The sequence below is a fragment of the Diabrotica undecimpunctata genome, chromosome 7 (assembly GCF_040954645.1).
Source record: "Diabrotica undecimpunctata isolate CICGRU chromosome 7, icDiaUnde3, whole genome shotgun sequence".
NCBI classification, from domain to species: domain Eukaryota; kingdom Metazoa; phylum Arthropoda; class Insecta; order Coleoptera; family Chrysomelidae; genus Diabrotica; species Diabrotica undecimpunctata.
This window is the reverse complement of record NC_092809.1, coordinates 79521781-79539863: the sequence shown is the minus strand read 5'-3', so window position 1 is coordinate 79539863 and position 18083 is coordinate 79521781. Positions and strand designations below refer to the sequence as shown.

Sequence of the window (18083 nt, the reverse complement as noted above, 5' to 3'; positions counted from 1 at the left end):
AGAATTTTTAAACGTAGTGTTTAGAACTCATTACTACTTTTATCATGCGGGGATAACGTTTATCGTGATTCGGTTTACCGACTCTATAAAATATAATAGGACTTTCTTGACATCTGATGACTTCTAGGGCTAAATTAATTTTATTCTAATTATGATCTTTTTTACTTTGTGCGTCTCAGGTATGTTCAGGGACGTTCCTAATCAAAAAAAATTTAGAACGAGATATTCATCTCGTTTCTACAACATCTTTTTCAATCGTGCCAGATTCACAATATTATGGCATGATATTTTGTATAATCGTGTACAAAAAAATTGTTACTTGATATAACGTAATCTTTTTATTTATCACTACCTAGACCTGGCTTACCAGTTTGGCTCTGTAAGGACATTACTGCCCTTTCAATCGCGAGACGACCGGAATCAAATAAAGCGACCAGTGAGCACCAGCGATTTTTTTTTCTTTCAGTCTTCTCATTATTTTGTCGTTAGTTCCCACCTTGAACTCGTATTTATAATTCTTGATTGAATCCTCTTTCTTCAATTTCCACTACAATTTCTTGTTTGATCATTAGAAGTTTTTCTATCTTGTCTTCTATATTGTTAAATATTAAATTAAATCTACATTCTCTTATGTATAATCGAAAATTTGTATTATCTGGGTTTTTTTGTGATTTGATTACTTGAAATCGGCAGGCGTTATACTTATTTTTTGAATTTTCTATAACTTGAGTCCTATTTTAGCGATGAGGGAGTTGTAATCTAAATTTATATCTAAAGATAAGGCCACGAGAAATCAGATCGATTATTTATCAATTACTAAAAGATGCCGAAATTTAATTAAGATAACTAAAACAATACCTGGAGCAGATATCCCCTCCGATCATAACTTATTTATCAGTGATATCAAACTCCAACTTAAAAAAGTGACTAAAACTGAATAAAAACTTGTGTTTGAAATAATAGTCAACAAAATATACACGAGATAAAAAATAAGTTTGAAAAATCGGAAGAAATACATAACCTCAAAAACCACTAGAATCAGATCAAAACCATCATGTGCGAAACAACCAAAAAGTATAAAACTATTATTAAACGCAAACAGCAATAGATGGCTGATGAAACCTTAAGACTTTTCTTAAAATAGAAGAACTGCAGAAAAAAAATGACACGTTCGATATGTATAAAAAGGTGCAAGAAATAACTGGCAAGAAATAACTGACTGCAAGTGTAGACCACTTGCAGTCAGTTATTTCAGGGCTTGACAGACAAGCCAAATATTATACTCAATCAGTATAGTTTTGAGTTTTGAGGAACTGCTTGATGACGAAAGAACAGAAATTCAAATAGAAACTATATCGACTGAAAAACATAGCTTTCGATGAAAGGAAAAAACCTTTAAAACTATCTAAGAATAAGAAAACAACCGGTCCAGATAAAATTCCAAGCGAAATAATCAAACTACTCTACAATAAAGGTAAATATTCTCTTTTAAACCTCTTTATTAAAATATACGAAACAGTACATCTATCAGCAGAGTGGCACTGTCAACATTTGTAATGATACCACAAAAAATAGACGCTAAACAAGTTGCTGCCCAAATAGTATCACCACAGCATCGGTGTAATGAGCCATATACTGAAAATTTATTTAAGAATACTGTACTAAAGAATTAGCAAACAAAATAGCAGTACAACTCAGCGAAACACAGTTTGGTTTCAGAAACAATCTTGAAATTAGAGAACCATTATTCAGTTTGCAGGTTATGGTTCAAAGATGTAAGGATATAGAACAACTGATATATGTGTTTGCCGACTTCGAGAAGGATTTTGAACGGATTACATAGAACACAGTGACAGGTGGGAATTGATGAACAAGACCTACGTATTATCAAAAATTTATATTGACGTCAATATGGAACCATACGAATTGGTCAGAATACGATGAAAGCAGTGAAGATACGACATGAATTGAGACATGGATATATGTTTTACCTCTACTTTTTAATATCTAATGAAAAAATTGGAGGGCTTTGAGATCTATCTGGATCTATCAACGAATATTACGGATAAGCTAGGTTTACCGAATAAGAAATGAAATAGTTTTACACCGAATGAAAAAAAAAAAAACACAGAAATTACGAAAACAATACAAATTCGGAAGTTAAAATATTTCGGCCATGTAATGAGACATTCAAGGATGTACAGCCTTCTACACCTCATAATACAAGGCATCGGAAGAGGAGACACAGGCCGAAGAAGAACATCCTGGCTCCGAGATATCCGAAAGTGGTAGCATACCATATAACATGTTGTGAGCTGCCGTAAACAAAGGTATTGTTGCCAATCTGATCGCAAATTTTTAATAATGCAGGGTACTGAAAGAAGAAATAATAATAATAAAAAATGAATTTTGTATTATCCCGTATTATTCCGAGAGATTGGCTCAAATCAACATTTATTATATTACCAAAAAACCTAATGCAAGGATATGTAATGACCATGGTATAATTAGTCTAATGAGTCACACACTAAAAATATTCTTAAAAATGATCCACTTACTTAATAATTTTCAGAAAAGTGAAACAAGCCATCACTGAAACCCAATTTGAATTTAGGAATGTCATGGGTACACGAGAGGCATTATTTGGATTTAACGTCCACATGCAAAGATATATGGATGTAAACTAATCACTCTATGTTTGTTTTATTGATTATAATAAGGCGTTCGATAAGGTCCGACACAACCGTCCTATATCGTTAGTTAAAAATAAACACATTGACAAAAAAGACAAGAATAATAAATCATCTTTACTTTAACCAAACAAAAGTAAGAGTAGGCAAAGAACTTTCGGAGGAAAAGAGGCGTAAGGCAAGGTTGCATACTTTCCCTCTTATTGTTCAATTTATATTCGGAAGAAATAACTAAAAAATCACTCGAAAATGTAACAATTGGAATAAAAGTCAACGGCAGACCCATCAACAATATCAGATATTATTCCGATGATACTATACTAATTGCAGAGAATATACAAGATCTACAGACACTTTTAGATAATGTAGTGCATAAATGCTAGTGAGAAAAGCGGACTAACGGTTCGGGGTTCCAATGGAAAAAGTAAAAAAATACAAATATCTTGGTACAATTATTAATGAATATAACGAGTATATAGAAGAAATAAAAATGAGAATTGAACAAGCTAGAGCATTATTTAATAAGATGAGAAAAGTATTAGGCAGTAGAGATATTAGTTTGCAGCTCAAAATAATAATATTACGTTTATATGTGTTTTCGGTGCTGCTGTATGGGGTGGAGGCCTGGACCGTAAAAAAAGAGGTGAGAGATCGACTTGAAGTATTCGAGATGTGCCCCTACCGAAGAATATTAAAAATAAGTTGAGTAGACCAAATAACAAATGTTAAGGTCCTCAGAAAGATGATAAAGGAAATGGAAATCATGAATACGATTAAGATAAGAAAGTTACAATATCTCGGTCACGTTATGAGAGGAGAAAAATATGTGTTGTTACAAACCATTATGCAGGGAAAAATACAGGGAAAACGAAGTATTGGAAGAAGACGCATCTCCTGGCTCAACAATCTGAGAAAGCTCCTAGCTGTGATGATTACCAACCTCCTTAGAGGAGAAGGTACCTAAAGAAGATTAGGACACTAGTTTCAATTAATAATATAAGACGTTTTTCACTGATGATAGTCCGATAGAATTGAAAACGTTCTGAAAATTTTTTATAAATCTATTTTGGATAGTTTAATATTTTACTCAAGAAATTTTTACTTTATAGCAAGTTTTTTAAAACTATGGTATACATACAGCCAACCACATACAAATTTTAAATTTAAAAGTTATTTGCTTTATCATATATTGTCATTACGCTTATTTCGATTTAGGCGTTAATTCCAAAATGGTTTGCAATTTCCTTTCACTTCATATTTTTTATCATTCCTTAAATTCTATTAAATATTATGTTAAGTTTTAAAGGTGATTTTAGAGTGAACTATCCGAAAATGCCAGTTTTGCTAACGTGGATCAGAATGAAGAAGAAGGAAATGATCCAAATAGTAAATCGTTTAAAGACTATATTCTGGCTGTCCAAAAGATTTGGCTTCTTATATTTGTTCTAATAATAATGATTGTAGTTCAAGTGCTTTCTACTGGATCTGATTTTTGGATTTTCTTTTGGTAAGTAATTAGTTGTACAAATATGAGCCATCATTCATTTACTATAGTAATTAAATGAAATCTATGTGGTTCATGTGGCAATTAACATATTGTCAGATAAATATCCTTTTGACGTTTTTAAAACTTAAAATTTGCAGTATCAATCACAGTCCATCGTTATATTCGGAATTATATTCTCTCCAAAGAATTTTAAGAGTATAATATTGATAGCTGTGCACTTGAGAGCCAAAGATTAAGGGAAAAGGCTAAATTATATTAGATATCTACTTAATGTTCTAAGATAGTCCTGTGAAGGAAACCCGAGCTAAAGAGAGAGTCGCCCAGTTAGTACACCAGAAACCAAGCAGAAGACTGTAAATATGTCTCAAAAAATAGTTACCATAAAGACTAAACTAGAAGTTAAGGCCTTAAATGGGATAGCAATTTATGCACCTGAGAATAACAGAGATTTAAATACAAGAGAAATCTTCTACGAATATCTCAGAAGCACAGTAAACGCAATTCCAGAATATGAATATATGTTTATTATGGGTGACTTTAAAACCGGTGTTGGTAATGAGATAGTATCTTCTTCTTCTACGGCACTACAGCCCAAAATGAGCCTTGGCCTCCTTTATTTTTTGCCTCCACCCTTGTCTGTCTGTGGCTGCTCTTCTCCATACACGGACTCCTAAAAGTGCTTGTGCGTCGCTGCTTACTGTGTCTTCCCAGCGCTTTCTTGGCTTTCCAACTGGTCTCTTTCCCTGCATTCTGGCGTTCAGTGCTCGTTTTGGTAGCCTATCCTCTCCCATTCGTATCACATGTCCGGCCCATTGCAATCTTTGTATTCTAATGAAGTCTGACAGGGGTGTTTCCTTATACAGTTGATAGAGCTCGTTGTTATATCGAATTCTGAAGATTCCGTTTTCCCTCACAGGTCCTAGTATTCTCCTCAGTACTTTTCTTTCGAATGTGTCGAGTTTGTTTTTGGATGTTTCTTTCAGGACCTATGCTTCGCTGCCATAATATGCTATTGGCCGAATTAAAGTTTTATAGATTCTCATCTTTGTATTTCGGTGGTATAACTCATAACTTTATAATAATGAGATAGTATGTGGGATAAAACAACGATATAACGAGGATATCAGAAACTAAATCGGTGATCTGCTGACGGACTTGTAGTACAAATAAATTACGTATTCATCACTATCATCTAGCCTTCTGCATCCAAAGTTGAACATAGGCCTTCTCTAATTTCTTCCAAGCTTCCTACAGACAATGCCCAGCTATTCTTTAGACGTCGTCTGTTTATGATCTAGGTGGTCTAGCACTGCTTACTCTATCTGACCGTGGTCTCCACATTGTAATTTGCTGCCAGTAACACTTCAGCCATGCTATGCGCTGTATGGCATCTGTCCCTCTTATTTCTTCGATTCTAACCCTGTCTCTGAGAGTTCGAACCACCTGACTGGAAGCACACATTAGCAGAACGTTTTCTTTTTTAAATAATTGGGCATGTTGCTCTTGAAGATGTCTGATAGAGCTCCATATTCGGCCCATGCTAAAGTGATTTTTCTTTGCAGTTCAGCAGTTTGATTGTCCGTTGCAATTTGGATTTCATGATCTAAGTATTTACATTTATTAACTAATCCTATTTTGTTGCAATCGACTTTTAGATTTTCACTTGGTACCAGATTTGTCATGTATTGTGTCTTTTCAAAATTTTTGTTCAAACTAACTTCATTTCAGGCGGCATCTAACTAAGAGAGCATAGTTTTAATCTTTTTTAAATTATCTGCTATCACAACAATGTCGTCCACAAATCGTAGGTAAAGAGCGTTTCGCCGTCAATATTAATTTTATGGGTTCCTACTCCAATTTTTTGAAAGCATGTTCCAGAACTTCCGTAAAAAGTTTTGGAGATAACGTGTCTCCTTGTCTAATTCCTTTTTTGGTTCTTACAGTTTGTATCTGTATGTAGTCTTACGGGTATTGTATATATTCGCGGTGAGTTTGGACTACCGATAATCTATGCGATTTTTCTTCAACGTTCTCATTACGCTCTTAATTTCTATCGTATCGAATGCTTCGAGAAAGTCTACAGAAGGCAGGACCGATGGTCGGTTGTATTCGATAGATTTTTCTATAATCCTTTTAATGCAGTGGAGGTGATTGTTTATGCAAAAGTTTTTCCTAAATCCTGCCTATTTCATACGTTAGTAAAAATCTAATTTAGTTTTCAGTCTATTTATATTATTTTTGTAAATAACTTGTATATGTAGTTTAATAGGCATATGGATCGGTAATTCTCGAGGTCTGTTGGATCGCCCTTTTTATGTAATAAAATGGTAAGTGCACTGTACTATCTTGTAGCTGTTTCACTTTGGTACAGACAGGTTGAACAATTTTTTTATATTCTCTAAAAGTCTGTCGTCCCCTTTAAATGCGATTTCTATAAAAATATTATTTTCTCCCGAGGCTAAATTTATCTTTATTTCTTTTCATTCAAAAATTATCTTTATTTCTTTTCAATTTATTCAGTCCATTCCTTAGGTATCCAATTACGTATTAATAATACATTTTTTCGGTATGAACAAACCTATTGCACGAGATACATATGCAACCTTCGAACATTCAAACTCACAAACACCACAAAAAATTAGGCTGTTATTTGTTATAAGATTTTCATTTAAGGTTTCGTTAATTCGTTTAAATCTTTAAATGTTTTTTCGACTTCTGGGTCAACTGGGGGAAGAAGATTTACGGAATACCATGAATTGTTATTTTTGTTTTGTACTTCATTTGTACTGGAAGAATATTGTTTACAGAAGAGCTAAATTTGTCATTTTCATTCGGTATGTTTGAACAGGTTATAAAAGTTATACCTGTAAGTAATAAAAAAACGAATAGATAATAATAATAATTATTAACTACCCATAGCTTTACAATATACCTTTAGTAGTTCTCTTATCATTGTTATGAGAGTCCGATGAATTTGTTTCAGCAACTTTGCTATTATTATGGCCAGCTTCTGCACTATTTAGTTCATCTAATAAATGTTATTACGACCCAAACATTGCTTTGTAGGGAGACTGTTTTATTCCTACATGAAAAGCCCTGTTTTTCATTAATTGAATAAATTTAAGGCCTTCAGATCATTTAGATGTATTATTTGTTTGCGTCCACGGTATTAGCAAAATCCTGAATATCACGATTAGCCCTTTCGACGCTTCCTTGTGACTGACTATGCCGAGGCTTTCCATGAACAATTTTTAAATCCCACCACATATTTTTTAGTTCATTTATTACTGTATTAATTTTGTAAGGTGATCCTGATATACAAAGATGAAACGAAATGGTCCATCAGTTTCGGATTGCATGTAGGTCAAATCAACTTGACACCGACTATTCATTTCAGAAAATATCATAGGTTTTCAAACAAGGCCTTTTCGTTTTGAACTGAGTTTTTGCTGACAGGGTATGCAAAATTTAAAAAAAAAGTGTTACTACTTCTTGTGTTATATTTTTGTATTTATTATTTTACAAATTTAACATTATTGTTCTTCCTCCATGGCCAATACTTAAATGTGCTTTATACAGAATATCAAATAATTCTTCTTTTTTTACGTAATACAAAAATTTCTCCTTACCTTCTTGCAAAGGAACAATGAGTTTGAATTCATTTTCCACATTTTACTACATCGTATTTGGCCCGTTTTCTTAGCTTGTCGTTTACTTCTTTCACTTGATTACAAATTAAATCATATTTTTCACGAGATAAATAAGCAATGTTGTCATCCCTTTTTGCGGAAATAATTTTATCAAGATTCTCGTAAAACCGGTTTTTAAATTTATTGGATATAATATTGAATACTTAAATTTTCACTTTCAAATAACAAAATTTCTTGCACGAATCACTACCTTTATTCATTCATTCTCCATTCATACACATCCACACTCTATTCATCAGCAAGGACGTTCCCTGTCTCGTTCCAGGTAGCGCGTAGAAGACACTAATCGCTCCTAGTTCGGCATTATTTCCAGATGGGCATTTTCTCCTTCCCCACAGTCTGACTCACGCATTCCAACTCATAAAGTGTGACCCACTTTTCTAGCTTCACCTTTCAGCATCATTCACTCTTACCTTTAGCGTTGGTTTAGCAGTCTTTCTTCCTCTTCCTTTTTCTTGATCACTGCACGGATATAGCTGTGTATGTTAGTCCAAACTAATTTATTTTCAATCATTCTCTCAATTATTTCTCTCACTGTAACAAAATTCACACCTGTCTCTCTCTCCATTCTGTTCCTTTCCACTATCCATCTGCTGCAATCTAACATCGTATGTGTCACAGTGTCCGAGTATCCACAGTATATGCATTCATCTGTATCAGCCTTTCCGATCCTATAGAGGTAGTCCCTAAAACACCCGTGTCCTGTGAGCATCTGCGTCAGGAAATAATCCAGTCGCCTGTGGCCACAGTCCACCCAATCTCTTATGTTAGGGATCAGCATTTTCGTCCACTGTGCCACATCTTCCGTGTTGTTCCATTCTTCTTGCCATCTTTCAACTGACCTTTCCCTTTCCTGTCTTTTCTCGGCCACAGTAAGGTTTGGACCTCTTCTGTCATAAAGCTCTTTTCTTTCCACCGCCAAAACATGCAACGGAACACATCCAGTGATGGTCCATAAGGCTGCCGCAGACACAGTCCTGTAGGCGCATGCCACTCGCAACAGACTTGTTCTGTCTACTCGTGTCATGAGACTCCTACAGGCAGTTATCTCTATCGCCTCGCTCCAGACTGGTGCCGCGTAAAGGACAATCGACTGTACAACACCGTCTAAGACCCTCCTCCTTTCGGATTTGGGTCCTCCAATGTTCGGCATCACCCTCCCCAATGCAGCCGTACTATTCGCAGCCTTCCGGACCACTTCCCGCACGTGCTCTCCCCATTTTCCATTCTGGTGCAATGTCAGATCCTAGATACTTTACTTGTTTCTTAGGTGTAAGACATGCTCCCGCACATTTTAATTTAATATTTTGCCTATTCCTTGTCCCCTTCAGAATGATGGCTTCGGTTTTCTCTGTCGCAAGTTTCAGTCCGTGCTGCGTCATCCATTTCTTTACGACGCCGCCTGCGTTTCTAATCCGGTATTTGAGATCTGGCTCATCCAGGGCCACTACCAGTACAGCGAGGTCATCCGCGAATGCGAAGGGGATTGTACCCTCTCCGTATTCACAGTGCATATTAACCAACTAGACTGGTGAATTTCGATATTAATTGGGTAATATTGAGATTTACCTGATTTCGAACGTTAACCGTAACATATACATAAATTTTATTTAAAAATCCTTTATAAATGGTCTTTCGGGCTACATCGCAGAACGTTTTTTGGACTACCAAGTCCATTATCAATGCAGATACCTGGAATAAGTATCACATTACCATTTTAATGAAGGCACACAAAAAGGTTAAATTTTGACTAAGGTTAAAGCAAATGTGGTTGAATAATAGGTATACATGAGTGAAGCCACTAAATATGTGGGTAAAAACCATTTAAATGATAACCGAGATCGAAATATCACGTAAGGCTTTTATGACCTGAAAACCAGTTTTATGTAACAGAAACCTGTCGATACATTTTCGCAAGAAGGTCCTTAAATGTAATGTGTGGTCTCTCCCATTATACGGTTGTCAGACCTGGGCATTAACAACCACAAAATTAGAAGTAGTTGAATTGTGGTACTATCGACGGATCCTAAAAATATCAAGTGTTTCGCACACTTCCAATGAAGACGTTACTAAAATGATAACTTCAGAATGCCTGCTCAAAAACATCATAAAGAGGAGAATAATCCGGCCATATCATTATAGGACACAAATACCATCTAGTTTGCCTTATAATACAAGAAACAGTGGAGGGGAAAAGATAGATTGGTAGAAAGAAACTTTTATGTCTGCGTAATATTAGACAATGGTGTGTTGTCACAACAGAAGAATTATTTTGCGCAGCATAGATAGGTTTTAGAAAATTTTAAACATGATGACGACCAACATCTTAAACGGACACGACACGTAAAGAAGAAGAGACATCAATACACGTACCCAATGAACTCAGGATACCTGAAATGTTAATAAATCCCTATATATTGTAATACAAGATTTAGCACCTAAAACTTTGATGGTAGATATTATGTACTACTGTACTTCGGATTTTTTCTGGTAACTCCTCACGGTCAAACACAACATTACCGAGCAGATAATCTTTGAACTTAATTCATTTTTCACATTTTAATTTACTTTATACTTCATAATTAATCTTAATTTTTATTGTGTATCGTAATTGTTTCCTAGGATACCTAAAAAACTGATTTTGCAGATTATATATGCAAATTATGTACATATTTTGTTACTAATCTTTTATAACGTTTTAGGACTAGTAATGAGGACATTAAAAATTCTGCTGAGGAAATTAAAATTCAACCATTTTCAACAAACACCACTACACATGACGATAACATGTACCTTTACTATACATCTGATAACGAAACATATTCAGATGGTTCTTGGTATGATAAATATTTTGACTATGTTAAGAGTGATCACAAAATAAAGAAAATTCTTAAAACTAGATATTCCATATATGTTTACACTGTTATAATTGGAGGAGTTATCGTATTTGTACTTGCAAGAGGTTTTATATTCTATAAAACCTGCACAATAGCTTCTACTAACTTGCATAATAATATGTTCCATAAATTACTTCAAGCTCCGATGAGATTCTTTGACACCAATCCAAGTGGAAGAACACTAAACAGATTTTCGAAGGATATCGGGACTATTGATGAATATCTGCCAACTGTTTTGATTGACAGTCTTGGAGTAAGTTTATTTGTAGATATTACTGATAAATTACATCTATCTATCTCTTAATCAATCAATTTGTAAATTCTTTGTCATCTTCGACTGATCCCTATCCAATAATTTTTTATTTATATATTTGCAGCATGTTTATAGCATGATTATCAATTAATTGCAACTAAATACAACATGATCAAAGGCGATGCTGACGTACCTCCTTTTACTCCAGGCGTTCGTTGATGATCTGTCTCGGGTATCTAAACTATTTGTACCCGCCGTGTATGAGATTATAAGGAAACGAAGGTTTGTTTGTGAACAAACGCTATTGCTTTAAATACGAAAAAAACCGAAAAATGCAGTTTTTCTAATTTAGAGTATATTTCAGTCTGAAAATGACCAACCTGACCCTGCTATTAGAAAAAAGGGAAACATAGATAAAAAATCGATCTTCATTCAAATGCAGTTGAGGTTATGTGCTAAAAACATAGGGATAATATAAAAAAAGAGATTTTTGTCTAAAAATGGCAAACGTAATCACGCTAAGTTTGCCAAAAATTAGCTAGACATAACCTAAATTTTGTTTGAAAAATTCAAATATTTTTTCTGAGCTCAATTTTAATTAAAAAAATCAGAGGGTTTTTGAGCAATAAAATTTATATTCATGAATTTTTGCAGATTTTTTAAAGTAAAGGATCGCTTAGGAAATTTTTCTTTCGAAAAAACACATTTTTTGTGATAAAAACCCCTGGGACAACTAGGGAGTTAAAAATTTGATTAAGGGATTTTCTAAATATTATGTCTGTACTTTCGAGCATCTAATCCTAAATAAACATCCAGCCCAGTGTAGATTTTACCATCTTATTCCGCTCTAGCCTTTGAATAGTTTCTTTAAACATTCATGGATATGTTACTCCTGGCATTTACTGATGAATTTTATCGAGTACAATCTGTACTATTTATAGCCGTTAAGTACTTCCAGCGATCTGTTGGTTGGTACCAATTTGGAATTAGAATTTTCGTTGAAGAGAGAAGTTTTATATTTCGTAGTGTTGTAAGCTAGTAAAAACCGTTTAGACATAGACCTTCCTGTGTTCGATAAAACTCTACCGTACGATAAAACTACAATAAAACTGCACAAAGAAAGCTTTTAACTTTCTTTAAATACAAGTTCATAGCATATATAAAAAAAAACTTAGTGTTCCTTAGACATTTTTGATGTGTTTATTTGACCTGCAAATTTCCAATTATATTTTACGATTTTCTCTGTAATGTGTCGTTTAATAATTTTGTCGTTTACTCCACTGACCTGTAAACTGTTAGTTTAACAAAGCAAATTATAAACAATAATTAAACAAATGATGAACCTTATTTAGTAACAATTTTATGTCTTTAATTTTTTAGATATTACTAACTGCTATTGGTATCTTCGTAAACATAAGTATTTCAAATCATTACGTAATAATGGCATTATTTGTATTAGGACCGTTGTTTTTAATATTTAGAAGTTATTATATTTCTACAGCCAAGGTGTTGAAACATTTAGAGGGAATAGGTAAGTCAATAATACACTGCTAAACGAAAACTTTGTAACCTTTATAGTCATTTTAAAACATAATATATAATTAAGTCAATTTTAAAAAATTCTTCTATATCTCCACTTCCATTAATTAATAATAAATTAAATTAAATTACATTACTGCAATTATAATTATCAATTTTTGATATTTGATGTTTCTATCTCTTCTTCTTCTTTCTTAAGACAATGTTATGTCTTTTTAAAATTGTAGATTAAGTTGGAATTGCGATGCCCATATTTCATACTAGCGTTTAGGGGGTCTTCCGGGTAGTCTGCTGGTGTTTGGTTTCTCTTCCTTTAAAACTTATTAAGTCTATTATCACTCAGTGTATGAACGTGGTCTATCTATTCTCCTTTTCTGACTATACACTATTTTACAACCCCTTGGATGTTATACAGAGTCCTGATATCACTGCTCCTTACTCGACCTCTAAAAGTTTTGTCAGTAATTGATCAGAGGGCCTACATTTCTGTCGTTCTTAGTAGTTGTTTAGTAGTGGTTGTTTCTGCTCGTATTTCTGTGGCGTAGTTCAAAATATGTCTCATACAGGTTTTGTAAATTCGTGTTTTGCTTTCGATGTTCATATTTTATTTTATTATATTTTATATATTTTATTTTTCTATATTACATGGATAAGACCAGATATTTTCTAGGGAAAAAAAATCAATAATGAACAATGAACAAGATTATAAAAAAGAAGAGTTGAAGAAAGAAGAAACCTATACAGAAGTGAAATATAATTTATGCAAACTTAAAAACGGAAAACTGCGTCAGAAGACAGAATATGTGCAGAACTTATAAAATACGGTGAAGAGACACTAAACAGAACCATCTATAAACTAATAAAGAATATATGGAGTAAGGAAATAATACCCGAAGAATCAAAGTAGGGATTTACAGTGACAATACCAAAAAACGAAGACCATAGAATATGTAAAAACTACCGAACAATTAATTTACTGAATATAACATATATAAAGCAATGTCTGATATATTTAGAGACAGACTAAAAATATACACAGAACAAAGCATAGTGGATTGCCAGTACGGTTTCAGAAAAGTAAGGTCCATGATAGACGCTATATATACGATAAAACAAGTCATAGACAAAAAATTAGAGAAAGACGGTGAATCACGTATACTTTAAACAGGTGTTTGACAAACCAAACAGAAGAAAAGGATCCAGGACTTACAAGAGAGCAATATAATAACTAAAATTATAAGAATGATAGAAATGACAATGCAAGATTCCCAAGCCACAATAGACACCGGAAGAGAAAGACAAAAGTAATCAAAATAAAAAACTCATTTATTATCTCTTTTTTTAAGGTTTCATAGTATTTCCTATATCTTATTTTGACCACTATACAAATGATCTTCCATATCTGTAGAGTATTTCTTTTAGAAATCTTTTGATTATCTGGATTTATGTGTTTATTATATTCTTTACAGTTTTATAATTATCATAGGTTACTTTTTGAATTTGTTAAATCATGGTTTCATGTTGGTCTTTTCATTTTTTGTCACTTTAAATTTCTCTAGTGGCTCCTTTACAGCTGTTTTAAAATTATTACTAAATTTTATCCACGCGCTCTCGACATCGTTTTCCTCCAGAATTTTGCTTTCACCAATTTTCGTCATTAGACTTTGTTAATATAGGTATATTTCGTAGTATCGTCTCTGGTAAACTCGATATTGAGTTTTTCAATAGTTATGGGCTTGTTGTTTATTTTTCTGTGTATATAACTTTGTATTTTAGCTAATACTAGGCCATGATTCGTTCCTACGTTTTGGAGGGTAAAAATTTCGATTTGTGAAAATGTAATCTATGGTTGACTTTTGTGCTATGGTGTTCTCGAAGATATATTTATCCGGAGGTAGATTTGTTGTTTATGTATAAAAAGTATTATTAATTTGAGGCCCATTATGTGCGCAGAATGGGATAAGTTGTTCGCCACTACTATTTAAAGTTTCTTTAATAAATCTATTTTTGATACCTTCGATAATTTCGTCACCAATCGTTACATTAAAATATCCAATAATCATCACTCTCTCCGATTTCGGTAGTTGGTTAAAGGTGTTGTGAAGTTCGTTCGTTTGTGTCAGGAGCATATACACTTACTATATTGGTCCAAGTTACTGCATTGTTTTTGCTCGTTTTTGTCCATGTCTTTTAGTTATTTTAAGCCGTATTTCATGGGTTTCGGTTTTCGCACTTTTTTAAGTCTAAGAGCAATTATCGCAGCAAGTGGAAAATTTGACAAAAATTTGTAAACAAGTTATAATTTCTGGTTAATATTCCTGAATAGTCGCCACAAAATAATGCTTTTGTTTTCTTTTTAGCGAAATCTCCGGTATATTCACATGTTAACTCAACAATCAACGGACTTGCTACTATAAGATCCAGCAATTCAACCAATTTATTAATAGGAGAATTTGATGACCTACAAGTAAGTAACTAAGTTCTTCATGGAGAATATTGCTGTATTTCTCCAACACTATTTAAAATATACTATGGCTAGCAATGCTAGAAATGGGAATACAATGATCGTTAGTGGAGCTAACTCAAATGCGCATGACACACATGTCATCATCATCATTATCCAGCCTCAAGAGTCCACTGCTAAACATAGGCCTCTTCCTTATTTTTCCAACCTTGTCTATCTTGCGCCGCTCTTATCCAGTTTTTATTGAGTCTTCTTAATTCGTCAGTCCATCTTGTAGGTGGTCGACCGACGCTTCTCTTGTCTTCCCTTGGCCTCCATTCCAATAACCTCTTTGTCCATCGCCCATCTGTCACTCTGGCTATGTGTCCTGCCCATCTATGCTGTGTCCTGGCTATCTTCTCGATGATGTCAGTCACTCCGGTTCTTCTCCTGATGTCTTCGTTGGTTATTCTGTCTCGCAGAGTTATTCCTAACATGGATTGCTCCATTATTCTCTGCGTGACTCTAAGTTTTGTAGCTGCTGCTTTTGTTAAGGTAAGTGTTTCTGCTCCGTACGTCAAGACTGGGAGGACGCACTGATCAAATACCTTTCTCTTTAAGCATGTGGGCAGCTCACTTTTAAAAGTTTCTCTCAATTTTCCAAATGCTGCCAGAAGGCCGATTCTTCTCTTCAGTTCATGAGTCTGGTTATCCCTGCCAATCATAATTTCATGTCCCAGGTATTTATATCTATCTACGAGTTCTATTTCTTTCCCACCAATACTGATGTTCTGGTTGGGTACCAAATTGGTCATGATTTTTGTTTTCGAGATATTTATATTTAAACCTACATTTTCTGTAGCGACAACGAGTTCCTGTACCATCTCTTTTGCCATACCTAGATCTTCAGCTATTATAAGTATATCATCGGCGAAACGTAAGTTGTTTAGATATTCTCCATCTATTTTTATTCCCTTTGTCATCCAATCCAAATTCTTAAAAGCATGTTCTAGCACCGTATTAAAAAGTTTAGGTGGCATTGGGTCTCCTTGTCTAACCCCCCGTTCTATTTTTATGCGATTACTGTTAGTATGTAATCTGACAGTGGTTGTTGCCGGCAGGTATATTTTGTATAATAATTTAGTATATCTATAATCTAGCCTGCATTCTTTAAGCGCCTGTAATATTTTGCTTAGCTCAACTGTGTCAAAGGCTTTATGAAAATCGATAAATATTAGAACTAGAGGTTTATTGTATTCCACTGCTTTCTCTATTAGGGTTTTTATACTTTGTAAATGGTCATTTGTTCCGTAACTTTTTCGGAATCCTGCCTGTTCCCTTGGTTGATAAGTCTCTAATTTTCTTTCCATTCTCTTAACTAGTATTCGCGTAAACAACATATATGTATGGCTGAAAAGGCTAATCTGTCTGTAATTCTCTAAATTTGCTTTGTCTCCTGCTCTGTGTAATAGAATCATAGTAGCGTTGTTCCAGTCTGTTGGAATATTGGCGCTGTGAAGGCAGATATTGAAAAGTTGTTTAATTTTTTCAAGTAATACATCCCCTCCAATTTTTAGTGCTTCTGATACTATTCCATCTTCACCCGGGGTTCGATTATTTTTCATTTTCTTCAGGGCTTCTTTGATATCTGATTTTGTTATATAGGGCATTAAATCTGATCCTTGGTTTAATACCCCAGTTTTTAGTGTAATTGGAGGTTCCGTATTGTTATCTTTTTTTCTTGATCTATATAACTCTGTGTAGAACTCTTCGACTATTCTTAATATTTCATCTCTGTTCGTTGTTTCTTCTCCAGTTCTGTTTCTCAGTTTGTTAATTTCTATTTTCTCCTTTTGTACGCTCCTCTTCAAAACTTTCATGTTCTTATTTTGCTCTATTGCTTGTTTTGTTTTTTCTACATTGTAGTTTCTTATATCTTTTCTTATTGCCTTTGTGATCGTCTTATTTATTTGATTTATCGCTTCTTTGCTTATAGTGTTATCTCCTTTCATTTGTCGCCTTAGTTCTATAAGGGTTTTCGTGGGTTGACTCAGTTTTTCATCTTTTTTGCTTGTTGGACAATATTTAGTTTGAGCCTGTTGCATTGTGTTGACTATTTGTTTGTTCAATATATTGATGTCTGCTGTTGTTGTATCTTTCAATGAGTTACCAATATATTTTTCGAACTCCTGAATGTTAGTTGGTTTTGTCCATTTCTTTGGTTGTTTCTTATTTATTATTTTGAGTCTTTCTTTTTCGGTTGATATCGTTATTTTAGCTCTTACTAACCTATGATCACTGCTTGTACTGAACTGGTTTAGCACATTTCTTTACAATAGTCGATTTCGTTCCTTGTTTTTCCATCAGGACTTTCCCATGTCCATCTTCTGTGTTTTTTCTTTTTAAAGAAGCTGTTCATTTGATAGAGATTGTTTTCCAAAAGGAAAGTCAGTAGGTGTTTGCCTCTATCATTTCTGCCTTCGCTTCCAAAATTTCCCAATATTATTTCAGAGGGGTCTTCCTTAGTACCTATTTTGGCGTTGAAATCACCACCTATTATTAAGAAGTGGCCAGGATTTTCCTTGATTGCACAGGATATTTGGTCTTAGAATATTTGGACTTCTTCGTCTGGATCGGACATCCAGACGAAGACAGACATGTACAGGTAAAGGTATGAAACACAAAATCGATGCCATTTAGTATAACGTCAGGATTTAGACAAGAAGACCTCTTATTACCGCTGCTATTTAATTTGGCCTTAAAATATTCAATAAGTAAAATATCGTCTGAGATGACAGGGGAATTTCTGAATCGAGGATAAAAACTATTGTTGGCCTTTACTGATGATCAAGATGCAGTCACTTAATCTATAAGAGACTTGAGAGAGGTGTTTTTATAACTCGAGGAGCAAACAAGAAGTCTGGGTCTTCGAATAAATTAAATATATGCTAGTGACCAAAAATCCAAGACCAAGAGTTAGGTAGAACATAACTGTTAATAACCATAACTTTGAAGTAGTAAAAGAGTTTAAATATCTGGGAAAA

The 18083-nt window shown here is 34.0% G+C and overlaps 1 protein-coding gene across 4 annotated transcripts in view; it reads left to right on the top strand.

Annotated features, from left to right (window-relative positions):
* The window catches only part of LOC140445521 (ATP-binding cassette subfamily C member 4-like), a 143371-nt gene that overhangs the window by 105482 nt on the left and 19806 nt on the right, over window positions 1-18083 (top strand). For all 4 annotated transcript variants that reach the window (XM_072537603.1, XM_072537604.1, XM_072537602.1 and 1 more), the window contains 4 exons: window positions 4007-4197; window positions 10610-11057; window positions 12438-12588; window positions 14957-15063. In XM_072537603.1, coding sequence (XP_072393704.1) covers window positions 4007-4197; window positions 10610-11057; window positions 12438-12588; window positions 14957-15063 — 897 coding nt within the window. The remainder of the gene's footprint in view (window positions 1-4006; window positions 4198-10609; window positions 11058-12437; window positions 12589-14956; window positions 15064-18083) is intronic.